This window comes from Aspergillus ochraceoroseus (assembly GCF_002846915.1).
Source record: "Aspergillus ochraceoroseus IBT 24754 chromosome Unknown P175scaffold_7, whole genome shotgun sequence".
Taxonomy (NCBI): Eukaryota; Fungi; Ascomycota; class Eurotiomycetes; order Eurotiales; family Aspergillaceae; genus Aspergillus; species Aspergillus ochraceoroseus.
In genome coordinates this window covers 121,033-133,547 of record NW_024468482.1, presented here as the reverse complement: position 1 = coordinate 133,547, position 12,515 = coordinate 121,033, and the positions used below count along the sequence as shown (strand labels likewise).

The window sequence follows — 12,515 nt, the reverse complement described above, 5'->3', positions numbered from 1 at the left end:
AAAGTGCAAAAGGGAGAGAGGAAATGAAAGAGAACAGTAATAGTTATCGCCAGCACACACCAATTAATTCCAGTGTAGATGCAATGCAGAGTGAAAAAGACGATAGCGAACAAGGAAAATAGGGAGAGGAAAACAGGATAGCTATGACTAGTTCTCTTGTATGACTCCAGCAATAGTCGTGGCTAGACTGCTGGTTTCTCTCCCCCCCCTTCTTCCTGGTATCAACGCTATATCAATTCAGCGTCTGATGAAGGGAGAAACGTCCGTCAGAGCTCTCCGGGTATTGAAGATGCAAAAAAGAGACATGAAAACATAACGAGCAACAAGAAAAGAGAAGATGAAGAAGAAGAAGAAGAAGAAGGAAAAATAGACAGATGAATGATCATAACCACTCCCGCAAGCTAACCTACCTATCTCGCTAGATTGTCAAAAGCCATCATCCCACTTTCATTACGGCTTCAACTTTTGTAACAAACACATGGTACAATCGAATGTCGGAATACTCCTCTATGGGCACGAAGCAAATGAGCGACCGACTTTTGGTCGAAATCATGGACGAGAAGATTAGGGAGGAATGTTCAAGTTCAAATGACATGAATGGACATCACAGTGACTAGGTGTCAAAAAAGAGAGAGAAAAAAAAAAAAAAAAAAAAGGGAGAAAGATCTTTCCAGAAGAATGGAATCATTTTTTCATTATCATTGCCAAAGAACAAAGAATCTATGATGTTTCCTCACCGTCCTTCGATGGGGTTTTTGATGGTCGGCGCTCAACCGCAGGTTGCGACTTCGTCAGCAGAGGAGAGGTAGGGTTGGATGGGGGAGAGGTGGCCATGTTGTCCTGATCTTGCAATTGGGCAAGAGCACTTTGAATCGTCAGTACATACGGAGGGGCAAAACCCAATTCGAACGGTACGGTACATACCTGAAGGCGTTGATCGAGGACGCTGCCTCCTTGTCTTCCTTCTTACCGGCAGGGGGCGTCCCAGTCCGGCTGCTGGCACCGCTGTCATCGCTACCACGAACCAAGTTGCCTCCAGGGCCAAGGTTCTTGCGCCCGCTGTTGCTGCGGGAGCCAAGCATGCTAGAAGGTCCGAAAGACATAGGCTGGTTGGTGTTGCGAGAAGTGCGCAGACGGCGAAGGTCATCACTTCCAACCTTGCTAGAGGCGTAATCAGGAGGAGGGGCCTGTCCGTAGCCTGAGGAGAAGCTGCGAGCATCGCCACGGCCCATAGTAGGACGACCGCCGCCGCCGCGGGTTGCTTGCTGGCGAATACGTTCCATCTCAGCTTCTTGCTGAGCACGAGCAGCCTAAAAACAAGTTAGTTGCGGGCGTGTGTGGGTGTGGGTGTGAGGGTAAGATGGGGTAAAACATACCGCTTCGCGGATTTCATGAATAGTCTTGGGGCCCTTATCGGAGTCCTTGGAGACCCAGCGTGCAGAACGCAAATCAATAATATCCTAATGAAAAAAAAAAAAAAAAGGTTAGAGATATAATAATAATAATAATAATCATTATACAAAGGTTGGGGCTGACTGACCATCAACATAAATCTCAATCGACTAGGAAGACCCTGGATCTGGACCATCAGGTTGATACGGTGGAAGTAGGCGTCCACCAAGGCATGGCCCTTCTCGGATGCATCCAGACTGGCACCGATAGTGCGCAAGAGACTGGTCAAACTTTCAACCTCAGCCTCATCAGGGACACCTTCGTAGTCAACCAGTTTCTTTACACACTCGTGCATGATACGTTCTGTCAACATGCCCAGCTTGTAAAGTTCACCAATGAACTTGACGAGACCAAGACCACGGCGCTTAGCGGCAGCAGCAGTATAGTACTCGTCCGACATCATAGCAACCTCCTCGGTCACTCCCTCAGGCTTAGGAGGCAGGTTGATCTTCCAACCACGCTCGAACTCCTCCTGGCAACGGTTGAGGAGATACTTGCGGAACAGGCTACCTCCGGTAACAATGTTGCCATTGCGGTCGCGGATGTTCTCATCCTTGATCTCGGCACTCATGCTCTCCAGCATACTCTTGCAGAACTTAGCATAGATCGATGCCCAGTGAGCCTCATCAGTGGCCTTCTCGAAGGTAAGCTGGATGACTTGTCGCAGGGTTCGTCCATCGGATTCGTCCTTGGACTGAGAGACAATCTCCAAGATTTGACCAGAAATACGATCGAAGTTCTCCGGGGTCATCTTGTTCAGAGCCGCCTTGACCTTGCGCTGCACCACGTCGGGAGCCATGTGTGCAGTACCGCCACCAGGAGTAGGGCCAGCAGCGGTAGGCTGTCCAAGCGATCGAGCTTTCCAGCCGGAAGCAGAAATTTGAAGGGTCTTGATCTCCATTCCCTGGGTGAGTGGCATGGACTTTGCCATGTCCTCCTCCTTCTTCGCTTGATGCTTATCCCGCTTGCTGCCAGTGCGGGTACCAGAGCGGTTGCTGGAACCAACACGGGGAGATGAGGGCATACCGGGGTGCATGGCATGAGCGGAGTTGGTGCGGCTGAGCGATGGAGCGCCTACACCCAGTCCCAAACGAGTGAACTGGCCGAAGGCGTTGGAGCCCATGGAGCTAGAGCGAGCGTTGGAGAGGGCGAAGCGCTGTTCGGAGGTGGTTCCAGGAGGCAGGCTGTTCGAGCTTGGGGGTTGACCAAAGTTGCCCATCCTGAAATCGGGCTGGTGAGCACCACCACGCGAGGGGTTCCGTGCCATGGGGGTGCGGGCAGAGGCAGGGCGGGAGGAATCGGTTTCACCAACGGTCTCACGCACACGCGCATCCCAATCGATAGAAGGTTTCTCCTTAAAAACGTCCTGGAACTGCAGCAAGAACTCCTTGTTGTAGTGGAACTTGCGGTCGGCAGGTGCGCTGGCGTTCAGGGCAGGGTTCGGGGAAACAATGGACGCAGGGTAGTTGATCTTGCTGAGATCATCCACAAAGCGAGCAGAGTGCAACGACTTCATACCGGCAGTTGGCTGAGGTGGCTCAATGGACTTGTTGGTCTCCAACTTGAGCGCGGCAGGCTTCTCACGTTTGGCACCCGCAGGTTTGGCGGGGGGGCCCATGGAGACATCGGAGACTGGGGTGGCAGTTCCGCTATCGGCGGGAGTACTGGTCTCAGTAGCAGCGAATCCACCCTTCTTGAGTGAAGCGAACAAGTCCTTGTTGCCCTGGTCGTCGCTGACACCAGCCTCGCGCTTCTTCATACGGGCCTCCTCGACGGCTTCAGCCTCTCGCTCAGCCTGCTTCATGTTGGCCTCCCAAGCGTTCTGCTCTTCCTTCTCCTTGCGCGCCCGCTCCTCTTTCTCGGCTTGTTTCTTGGCTTGATAGGCGGCTTCGGCCGCAGCCTCCTGAGCCTCAAGTTCAGCCAGCTCGCGTTCGATCGCGTCAAAATCGATCTCCTCTTCTTCCGCGGCAGGAACAGGCTCAGAAGGCTTAGCGGGTTCTTCGGCAGCGACCTCCTTGGCCTTTTCTTTCAAGTTCAGGTCCTCCAGAGCCTTGCGAGCAGCCTCTTCCTCGGCAGCTTGCTTCTTAGCGGCCTCTTCTTGCTCCTTCTTCTGGCGCGCAGCTTCTTCCTCTTCCTCCTCCTGCTGCTGCTGCTGCTGCTGCTGCTGCTTCTTGAGGGCAGCTTCCTCCTCTTCCTGCTTCTTTCGCTTAGCAGCAGCCTCTTCTTCCTCCGCCTTGCGGCGCTGCTCAGCTTCGCTCTGCTGCATCTTCTGCAACACGGCATCCTTCAATTCCTGCTTCTTCTCCTCGTCCGTCTTGACGGACTTGGACTGAGAACGAGCATGATCGGTGCTGCTGCCGGTTCGTGGAGGAGGAGTGGAGGTGGGCGTCGCCTGCTTCACGGGGGATGGAGCAGCGTGCGCAGGGGATGCAGGGGTCTTCTCGAAGGTCTTCACGTTGCCACTGTCAGGATCGCGAATGGTGATGGGGTTTCTCTTTTGCTGCGGCAGCACGAAGGGGGACTTGTTCGTGGCGGGGGTGTTCGACGAGCGGCTCGGAGTCTGTGCATGGCCGGGAGTCGAGGGGATGGCAGCAGGCTGTGCCTGGCCGAGACTCGAACCGGAGCGCTCACTGGCGGACACCTGAGAGGGGGATCGCGACAAGGAGGTGGCCTGTGGAGGGCCTTGGGTGACGGGATATTGACCCTGCATGTAGGGCGGCTGGGTGTAGGGGATGGGACGGGTCTGTGGCGAGGGAGGGGCCATATACTGGTAATTCTGGTAGTAGCCGTAGCTAGCATCGTAGGGGTACGCCTGATTATGTTTCATCAATGTCAGATAATGCTCAAAGTGGCCGCTCTCCGGAGCAAGGTTTGGGGGAGGAAATGAGATTTGGGAATGAGGGAAAGGCGAATTTGGGGACGCCAGAGTACGGGGACCTTGTTTCCTTTTGGGAAAGGGACCACGACGCGCATATCTTTGGGAGTAGGGATGGGGTCTCACTGTTTGGGGGCCCATGTGTTGCGGATAGGTGCCATAAGGCTGGGGGGGCATCTGAGGATGGGCCATAGGGACCTGGCTCATCTGGGGAGTCACCGGGTGTGAGTTGGCAAGCGCTGGGCTGCGACTTGCTTGCGGTGAAGGAAATCCAGGCATAGGTCGACCCTGGTTGGGGCCATGGAACTGAGGACCCATGTTGTGACCACCTCGAGGCTGGCTGGGAGTCGATCGGAAGTTGGGAGTCGGTGAGTAGGGGATCTGACCCTGATGGCTGGACTGCGAGTGTCCACGACCACGGCCACCCTGATAGGGATAACCACCACGACCTGGGCCACTTCCCATATGATTGCTCATATCGCTGTGTGTCGACTGAGAGGACTCGCGTCGCAAATGGGTCGACTGAGGACCGGGGCCAAGAGGAGCCTGAGAAGTTGGGCGCATCTGCTAGTGGGTAAGAGAAAAAAAAAAAAATTATTAATAATCCCAGACTTTAATGGTATGTATGCCAAGAACGATCTTCTGCACTCGAAATAAATTTTTTCTTTCTTTTTTTTTTTTTTTGCTCTTTTCTTTTGCTCCCAAGTTGGAAAAGAACTGGGTGCTGTAAATAAAGCAAAGAAAAGGACAATGTAAAGAAAGTAACACTTTCAGTGAGAAAATTATTGTGGGAAATGGAAGGGTAAAAAAGGAAGCGAAAAAAAAAAAAAAAAAAAAAAAGAGTTTGGTGTTGCAGCTGGGGATGCAATAGAATCCCAACCAACCAATAATACCCGAAGGTAGGAAATATGACCGATAAAAAAAACAACAACAACAACAACAACGATGACGACGAAACAACACTTACATTGTCACCTGCATCACCAAAGCTGCCAAAGTTCACCTGAGCCTGGTATGACGATGGCGGTGGTCTGCCACCACTGGAGGCGGGTTGAGGGATGGGCGAGGGCGAAGTCTGGGGAGAGGTCGCACGAGGATTCATCGGGGGGGTCACACCCAGGCCAGGCTGAGGCTGGTTAGCCAGGACAGCGGGATTACCCATGTTCGGGGAGGACTGCTGGTTGGCGAAGCCGAACTGAAGGCTATTGGGGCGACCGGTTTGGCCCTGGTTGGGAACGTAGGCCGCCGTGATAGTCACAGAGGGCTTCTTGGAATGGTCGCCTTGAGGGCCTGGAGCCGGAGCACCATTCACGATGGTCGGAGGCTGAGATTGCTGCATGGGTTTGCCGCTCACAGAAGTTGAGGTCGACTTCCCATGTTGCGATGAGCCACCCACGGTGACGGGAGCGGCGGTCGAGTCCGTCGCGGACTTTTTGGTCGCGTTAGCGTAGGAACGAGGCGCCGTTGTTGAGGTGGCAGAGGAGGTGGGAACCGGCACCTGAGGCGAGGGTTTCCCACTAAGTGATGGAGAGGAAGAGTGCGAGGGGGCCTGGGTCGAGGTACTCTGTCCTTGAGGTTGGAGGCCGGACTTGGGAGGGATCGAGCTCATTAGACAGGTAATCAGGACGTAAAACGTGCGAGAGAGAGAGAGAGAGAGAGAGAGAGAGAGAAGGCGATGAAAGGAAGTTGACAGATGGGAGAGAGAAAAAGGTCGCAGGTTGTGAAGATGGACGACAAGTGAATTTTTCAAGGCGTGTTTCAACAATAGGAAGAACACGCTCCAAAATCCCACATCCAAGGAATCCCACACACACACACACAAAGGCTGCTAGGGACCGAAGGAGATGAAGGGGATCGGGGGGAGGGGGAGGGATAAAGGAGGAAAAAAAGAAACGAAGACCACCAACGAAGAATAATAGACGTCGTGGTCAACGACGGTATATCTGGGGGAGGGGAGAAAGAGAGGAAAAAAAGGAGAGAGAAAGGAAAAGGAAAGAGGGGGAAGAATTTGGGAAGAAAGAATTTTGGTTCCCTTAATTTTTTTTTTCTTACCTTTTGGTGGTGTTGGTTTTTTTTTTTTTTTTTTTTTTTTTTTTGGTTCGCACGAAGAAAAGGCTAAGAACGGCCAACAACAACAATACACACAAGATTGATCTTGTTGTTCTTCCAAACTCACTAGATAGATAGAACTATGTTTCTTTTCTTTTCTATAATAAAGGTCTATGAAAATCAAGATTCTTTGCTTTCTTTTCTCTGTACTTGAGAGCAACAAGCAGGATCGTGGGAGGACAGGACTTTGGTATCGGGTGGAGGCGGCAAACAACCGAGCATTTACGCTACACTTGTGTAGAAGATAGAGTAAAGATAGAGTAAAGATAGAGTGAATCTAGAGTAAAGATAGAGTAAATCTTGAAGAGAAAGAGAGATTGAGGATACTCTCTATCAGGTATTGAATTCAGCCTTCCAGATCCTGCACGGAAGATTCGCCACGTTAGTCACATACCGTACTGTAGTTACATGTATTATCCTGATAAATACCGTCTACCTCCACTCCAAGTTAGTAGAAGAGAGAGAGAGAGAGAGAGATGTAGTAGTACCCTAGGGTAATGATTGAAATCCCTAAATATATTAAGATCCTCACTCGAAGGATCCCTCCCAAGAAGATAGATACTGAATCGAATGATAAAGAAGATCCACGATAAGATTTTTTTTTTTAACTGCCCTGACGTGGATACTAAACGGCTTAAAAAGGGTTGGATTCTCTGACCACAGACACAAACTCACAAGCCTCTCTCGTCCTTACCCCCGACGAGTGCTTAATGTCCCCGCCGCAAATTCCACCCCGGAGGCCGCCGCCGGCTCTCCGCTGCCAAACCACCCAGACCCCCAGTCGTCCCCACCCCGGCGCGAAGGAGAGCGGTCCCGCGTATCCTCGTGTTCAATGTGGTCAAATGAGTTGTCGCTGCCGTTCTTCCTCAGCCCCGAGCCATACGCCAGGTCGTCCTCGGTTTCTGGGGTGTCGAGATTCCGCTCCTCCTTCATGAGAGCGTCCCGGAGCACCTCAATCATATCCCGCTGGCTGGAGAGGAACTGCGCCTTCTCTGCACGCGACATTCTGGCCATTTCTCGGGGAAGCAGGGTCCCACTCGCAGAAAGCTCCTCCGCCCGTGTTTCCCGGCTCTGTGTGGAGGACGTGACAGCGGTCACGGCGGAACTGATGGCCGAGTACCAATCGTTTGCCGGGGCAGGGCTGGTCCCGCCCACGGCAGTTGGGAGGTTGAATCGTGAGAGAAGCGACTGGGCGTACGATGCGGCGCCGGTGGGCGGAGAAGGTGCCGGACGCGGGGGAGGCAGGCCCAGGACACGCTCGCGGACCCAATCGATGGCCTGATAAAAATACTGGAGACCAAGCGCTTTGGCACGCTCGTGGCTGCTGCCGATGAACTCCTCAATCTCGCGTTCATGCTGTGCCAGGAACGGATCCACGTAGTTCTGGTAGAGGATCCGGGCGCCTTGCGTCTGTGGGAGAACAAGATAGGTTAAAAAGAAAAGTCGGATCCAGCTATAAAAAGGAAACCTGCACCAGGGTGTTTCGTCAGCATCCGGGAATGGGCGGGGCGATCGCCAGGGTAGGTATCATACCATCCGAGGATAAAAACCGTCCAGGACTCAGCCAGCAGAACGGCTGAGAGAACTACCCAATACATTAACCATGGCGCTAGTTGGTATGGATCCGACGAGCGGAGGGCTTTGTACGAGGCGAAAATCGGGAAGAGGATCGTCAAGACGGAGCTAAAGCAGGGTCGATCGATTAGACTCGGGGGAATCAGGGAATGGTCGGAAACACACTCACGAACAGAGATCCGCAATGATGCCAAACATGGTGACGAATTCTATCAAATTGAAGTTGAAGCGAGAGCAAAATCGAGGGTTGATCTTGGATGCCCGGATGCGGGGTCCGAAGGTGGAAGAGAGAAGTAAGCGGCCAGCCGCAGTGAGATTGCAGTTAATGAGAGAGAGAGAGAGGAGCGAGAAAGCGAGGGGAAGAAGAGAAGAAGAAACGAAGAATAGCGAGAAAGGAGGAAGATTGAGGGGCTGCCGGCTTTCTTTTTTTGTCAGAGAGTGTGGAGTGTGACTGATCCACACACAGTAAGCAGGAGAAGGGATCTTTCTTTATACTCTTCTATACATAACTATATAATATAAATCTGGAAATTCAGAGTCCAGATTCAGTTCAACAACTGTCTTGACGTCATGACAGGCTTCCGGCTTCAAGTCCCTAGTTTTCTTAAGATGCACTAGAATGGGTTTTATTTATCAAATTCCACGAGAAGTCAAAAGGCGTTTTGTCAGAAGGCATATACATATATATCAGGCGGTAAGGCAAGCACATTGGCTTGCTGGCATCCAACAACATCGTCAACATCGCCAACTTCATCAACCTCGCCAACACTCTAGCTCCCTTCGTTGTTCTTGCTTAATTTCTCTGTCGAGTCTATATAAATAGCTCATTTTGCTACTTTCTCATTTGACTCTCTTTCCCCCTCCTCCCGGTCGACTTTGACCGCACGTGCCCAACTACCTACGGTTGGCATCCGTCAGGCTTCATCTCGCCTCTTCTTCTTTCTCTTTCTCTTCTTTCCCCCCAGATTTCTCTTCTTAGCTCTCACAACCATGTGTATCGCTTTAATATCAACAGCCCACCCGTCTTATCGATTGATTGTCATTGACAATAGGGATGTATGCTTCAATTGAAACCCGTCGAACCCCACGAACCATAAACCCCATCCAGTATCAAACTAACATACCAAGGAATACCTCCGTCGTCCAACAGCCCCTGTAGAATGGTGGCCCTCGCCTCACTCCGGCATCCTCGGAGGTCGTGATCTTGCCCGTGCCACCCAAGGTACTTGGATGGGAGTCACGAAATCTGGCAAGATTGCCGTGCTCACCAACTACCGCGAAAGCACCTCCGACCCAGCAACGGGCCAACAAAGCCGCGGTGCGATTGTCAACAACTGGCTCACCCGGCCTGACGACAGCCCAACACTCTCCCACGTTGAGGAAATGGTCGACAGCCCCACAGCCCGCAATGTAGGCGGCTTCAGCTTAGTCTGCGGTTACGTCCATGAACCGCTGGCAATTGTGTCCAATCGCTCCTCGACACTCGACCAGGTCACCTGGATCGCGACGGAGCATGGCCAAACGAAAGGCCTCAGCAATACGGTCTTCGATGACCGCTCGTGGCCCAAGATTCTTGAAGGAGAGAAGCTCGTTGACCAGGCGATTTCGGCCCACGTTCAAAACGACGAGGACGAAGACGCGCTCATCCACCGTCTCCTAGACCTGCTTTGCACCGATTCGCTCCCGCAATTGTCGGATGACGCAACAGCGGAGGATTACCTTCCTTACTTCCGACAGAGTATTTTTATTCCGCTCATCGGCACACAAGAGAGCCTGAAAGCCCCTGGACCCGAGACCTCGATGACGTCAGGGTCCTCACTCTGTAAAGAGGCTCCCGGACAAGGTCATGGTGAAGGTGCAGGTGCGGGCTCTGATCTTCTCGACAAGTCATTCCTAAACGGCCCGTACGGCACGCAAAAGCAAACGGTCATTCTTGTAGGCATCGATGACCGGGTGAGGTACTTTGAGCGCAGTTTATATGATCGTGACGCCAATCCTGTTGCTGCCGGTCAGGGAGACAAGTCCTTCGAGTTCTACGTTAAGTCGTGACTAGAGTTTTGATTTTTCCTCATGAGTACCCAAACTCTCTCACATATAGATGATGATGATGATGATGATGATGATGATGATGATGATGTACACATTATATCCCGGCTTATGAATTCCCGCGAGTGCAGAATGCATTCATTAACGATTGATTATGATGGTGATTAAAGCAGAAACCGACATAGGTAGTTTAGTTGCTTTCGAAATCTAACCCGAAAATTTCAAGTCTTCAAGCCAATTTTTTTTCAATCACAAGAAGGTGGTGCAAAAAACAACAACAACAATCATATAATAAAATAAGTGGAATAGATGAAATTTTTCCTATCCTTTATGACGGTAACGAGACCACGTTCATCTGCATCCTCACCACATAACCATCATCATATCATGTAAGACAACACACATCGCTCTCTCTCTCTCTCTCTCTCTCTCTCTACCTTAGGTACCGGTCAGATCAAGATGCTACCGGCTCCATTGTACATGAATCAAGTGCCCTCCACTAGATACCCCAATCCTACTACTTATTATCTAGGTAAGTAGAGAGACGATCCAAATGTATAATAGGTATGTATGTATGTATGAGCTCATCCACCACAGCCAATTAACCCTCGGGATAAGCTACACCGTCTCGCAACCGAAACTTGTACACTCAACATTCATCCCATTCATTCATTCCATAGAAAAGAGCGAGAGCCAGAGAGAGAGAGAGAGAGAGAAAATTACCGCTCCGCCTCATGCAACCGAACCGTGACCGCATCCTTCGGCGCACTGGTCAAACTCGAAGCAAACCGCACCGCCCTCTCAGGGAAAACATCCTGCATCGCATCGAACCTTTGCAAAAGTCTCACAAGCACATAGCCCGCCTCTGTGAGTGCAAACTGCTGTCCGATGCACACGCGCGGCCCGCCATTGAAGGGCAGATACTCCCAGCCGACTTTGCGGCCGGCCCAGCGATCCGGGTTGAATGTTTCTGCGTCCTCGCCCCAGAGGTCTTTGCGGCGCTGCGTAATGAAGGGGCTGTAGATTATTGCTTGGCCCGCGTGGATGTAGACGGGGCGAGTGCCGTCGGGTCCGCCGCCTCGCGGGAGAAAGGTGTCGCGGGCTGCGACGCGGCGGTTGATAGGGACGACTGGGTACAGGCGGAGGACTTCGCTCATGAAGTTTTGAAGGGGACGGCAGGATTTGAGGGATTGGAACGTGATTGGTTTGTCTTGCGGTGCAGAGGAGGAAGAGGAGGTATAAGGTCCAAAGTCGTCAAGGATCGCCAGGCGGAGGGTATGGAAGATCTTGGGGTGTCGGGCGAGCATGAGGACAGACCAGCTTAGGAAAGAAGCTGTAGTATCGCGGCCGGCGAGGAGGATATTCAGGAGCTGGGCGCGGAGCTCGACCGGGTCCTGGGTTGAGGCGACGATAGCGTCGAGAAAGACATAGGTCGAGGAGGATCGCGGTTTGCCCGGCGCCGCCACGGCGGCGCCGGAGAGGGCTGCAGCGACGAACCGGTCGACGTAGGCGTGGACTTCGCGGGCGACGTGTCTGCTTTCCTTGTTGTCGACGATCCAGTGGAGTTTCTCGAAGCGGGAGCGGTGCGCGGCGTACCACTGCGCTCGATCGAAGTAGGCCGGGAAGTTGTTCGGTGGGAGCTGGCCGCCGTTGCGGAGAGCCTCTGCTTGGCTTCCTGCGCTCTCGCCGAAGAGAAACTCGGTTGCTGAGTCGATGGTTAGACGGAAGAAGATCGCTTGGATGTCTGTGGCTGCCGTCCAGCCGGTCGTGGCATCGACAGGCATCGCTAGCATAGCTTGTTGGACATGGCGCTCCTCCAAGTCCAGATCGCTGATCTGCTCGCGGGTGAACTGGGGGCGAAGCAGAGCTCGAGATCGAGACCAGATCTCGCCGTCAGATGTAAACTGGATTGGGAAGTCAGCCAGGGGCTCCGTGATCCGTGAGTATCATTCGGAGCGAGGTCCTTACGATTCCAGTCCCCAGCAACGGCAGTAAGGTGTGTTGACGGATAGGACCTAGTTCGAAATCCTTAAACTTGGTGGCGAGAATCGCTTGCACATTATGAGGATCACAAGTGAAGATGTTCTTGCGTCCCATCTGGGTCACGGAGAAGGTGGTGACATCACGGCCCTCCCGGGCTCTCATGCGCTCGAGGCGATACCCTAACAGCGGCGGGACAAGCCCCTGTTTATCTGCTTGTACAGATTCCTTCAGTGTTCCTATGCCCAAGATATCCGTTGGATAGCGAGGGATGGGGGCACAGTTCCATTCTTGTGCTTTTTGGGCATGATACCAGGTCGACCTCAAGTAACGAAGAACAAGCAAACAGACCCCAAGAGCTGAGAAATAAAGCAGCAAAGCCGCCATACTGATGAAAAAAGAGAACTTATCAATTAGAAAAATGCTCAAATCAAAGCAAAATAATGCGAGTGCTCAGTAGGTGAGCTGAGTTATAACG

General features: G+C 52.4%; 5 protein-coding genes across 5 annotated transcripts; 2 read left to right on the top strand and 3 right to left on the bottom strand.

Moving 5' to 3' along the window:
* Positions 1-720: 720 nt before the first annotated feature.
* Positions 721-5,936, bottom strand: P175DRAFT_0442558 (putative eukaryotic translation initiation factor subunit eIF-4F; the record flags this gene model as incomplete). Its single annotated transcript, XM_040894127.1, has 5 exons — positions 721-865; positions 925-1,310; positions 1,377-1,460; positions 1,541-4,873; positions 5,289-5,936. 5 exons carry the CDS (start codon positions 5,934-5,936, stop codon positions 721-723), a joined length of 4,596 nt encoding a protein of 1,531 aa, XP_040749897.1.
* An 834-nt stretch (positions 5,937-6,770) lies between these two features.
* Positions 6,771-8,460, bottom strand: P175DRAFT_0483591 (HVA22/TB2/DP1 family protein). Its single transcript, XM_040895542.1, has 3 exons — positions 8,181-8,460; positions 7,970-8,119; positions 6,771-7,904 (listed from the first exon to the last, which is right to left on the bottom strand). The coding sequence occupies exons 1-3, from the start codon at positions 8,207-8,209 to the stop codon at positions 7,127-7,129; spliced, it is 957 nt and encodes a 318-aa protein (XP_040749896.1). The 5' UTR covers positions 8,210-8,460; the 3' UTR covers positions 6,771-7,126.
* Positions 8,461-8,546: 86 nt separating this feature from the next.
* P175DRAFT_0314776 (uncharacterized protein) lies at positions 8,547-8,918 on the top strand. The gene has a single exon (XM_040892836.1). The coding sequence runs from the start codon at positions 8,631-8,633 to the stop codon at positions 8,832-8,834; it is 204 nt and encodes a 67-aa protein (XP_040749895.1). The 5' UTR covers positions 8,547-8,630; the 3' UTR covers positions 8,835-8,918.
* On the top strand, positions 8,651-10,271 carry P175DRAFT_0503301 (NRDE family protein). Its single transcript, XM_040897601.1, has 2 exons — positions 8,651-9,067; positions 9,140-10,271. Exons 1-2 carry the CDS (start codon positions 9,002-9,004, stop codon positions 10,058-10,060), a joined length of 987 nt encoding a protein of 328 aa, XP_040749894.1. The 5' UTR covers positions 8,651-9,001; the 3' UTR covers positions 10,061-10,271.
* Positions 10,272-10,776: 505 nt separating this feature from the next.
* Positions 10,777-12,424, bottom strand: P175DRAFT_0534240 (cytochrome P450; the record flags this gene model as incomplete). Its single annotated transcript, XM_040900121.1, has 2 exons — positions 10,777-11,961; positions 12,026-12,424. The coding sequence occupies 2 exons, from the start codon at positions 12,422-12,424 to the stop codon at positions 10,777-10,779; spliced, it is 1,584 nt and encodes a 527-aa protein (XP_040749893.1).
* Between the last annotated feature and the right edge of the window lie 91 nt (positions 12,425-12,515).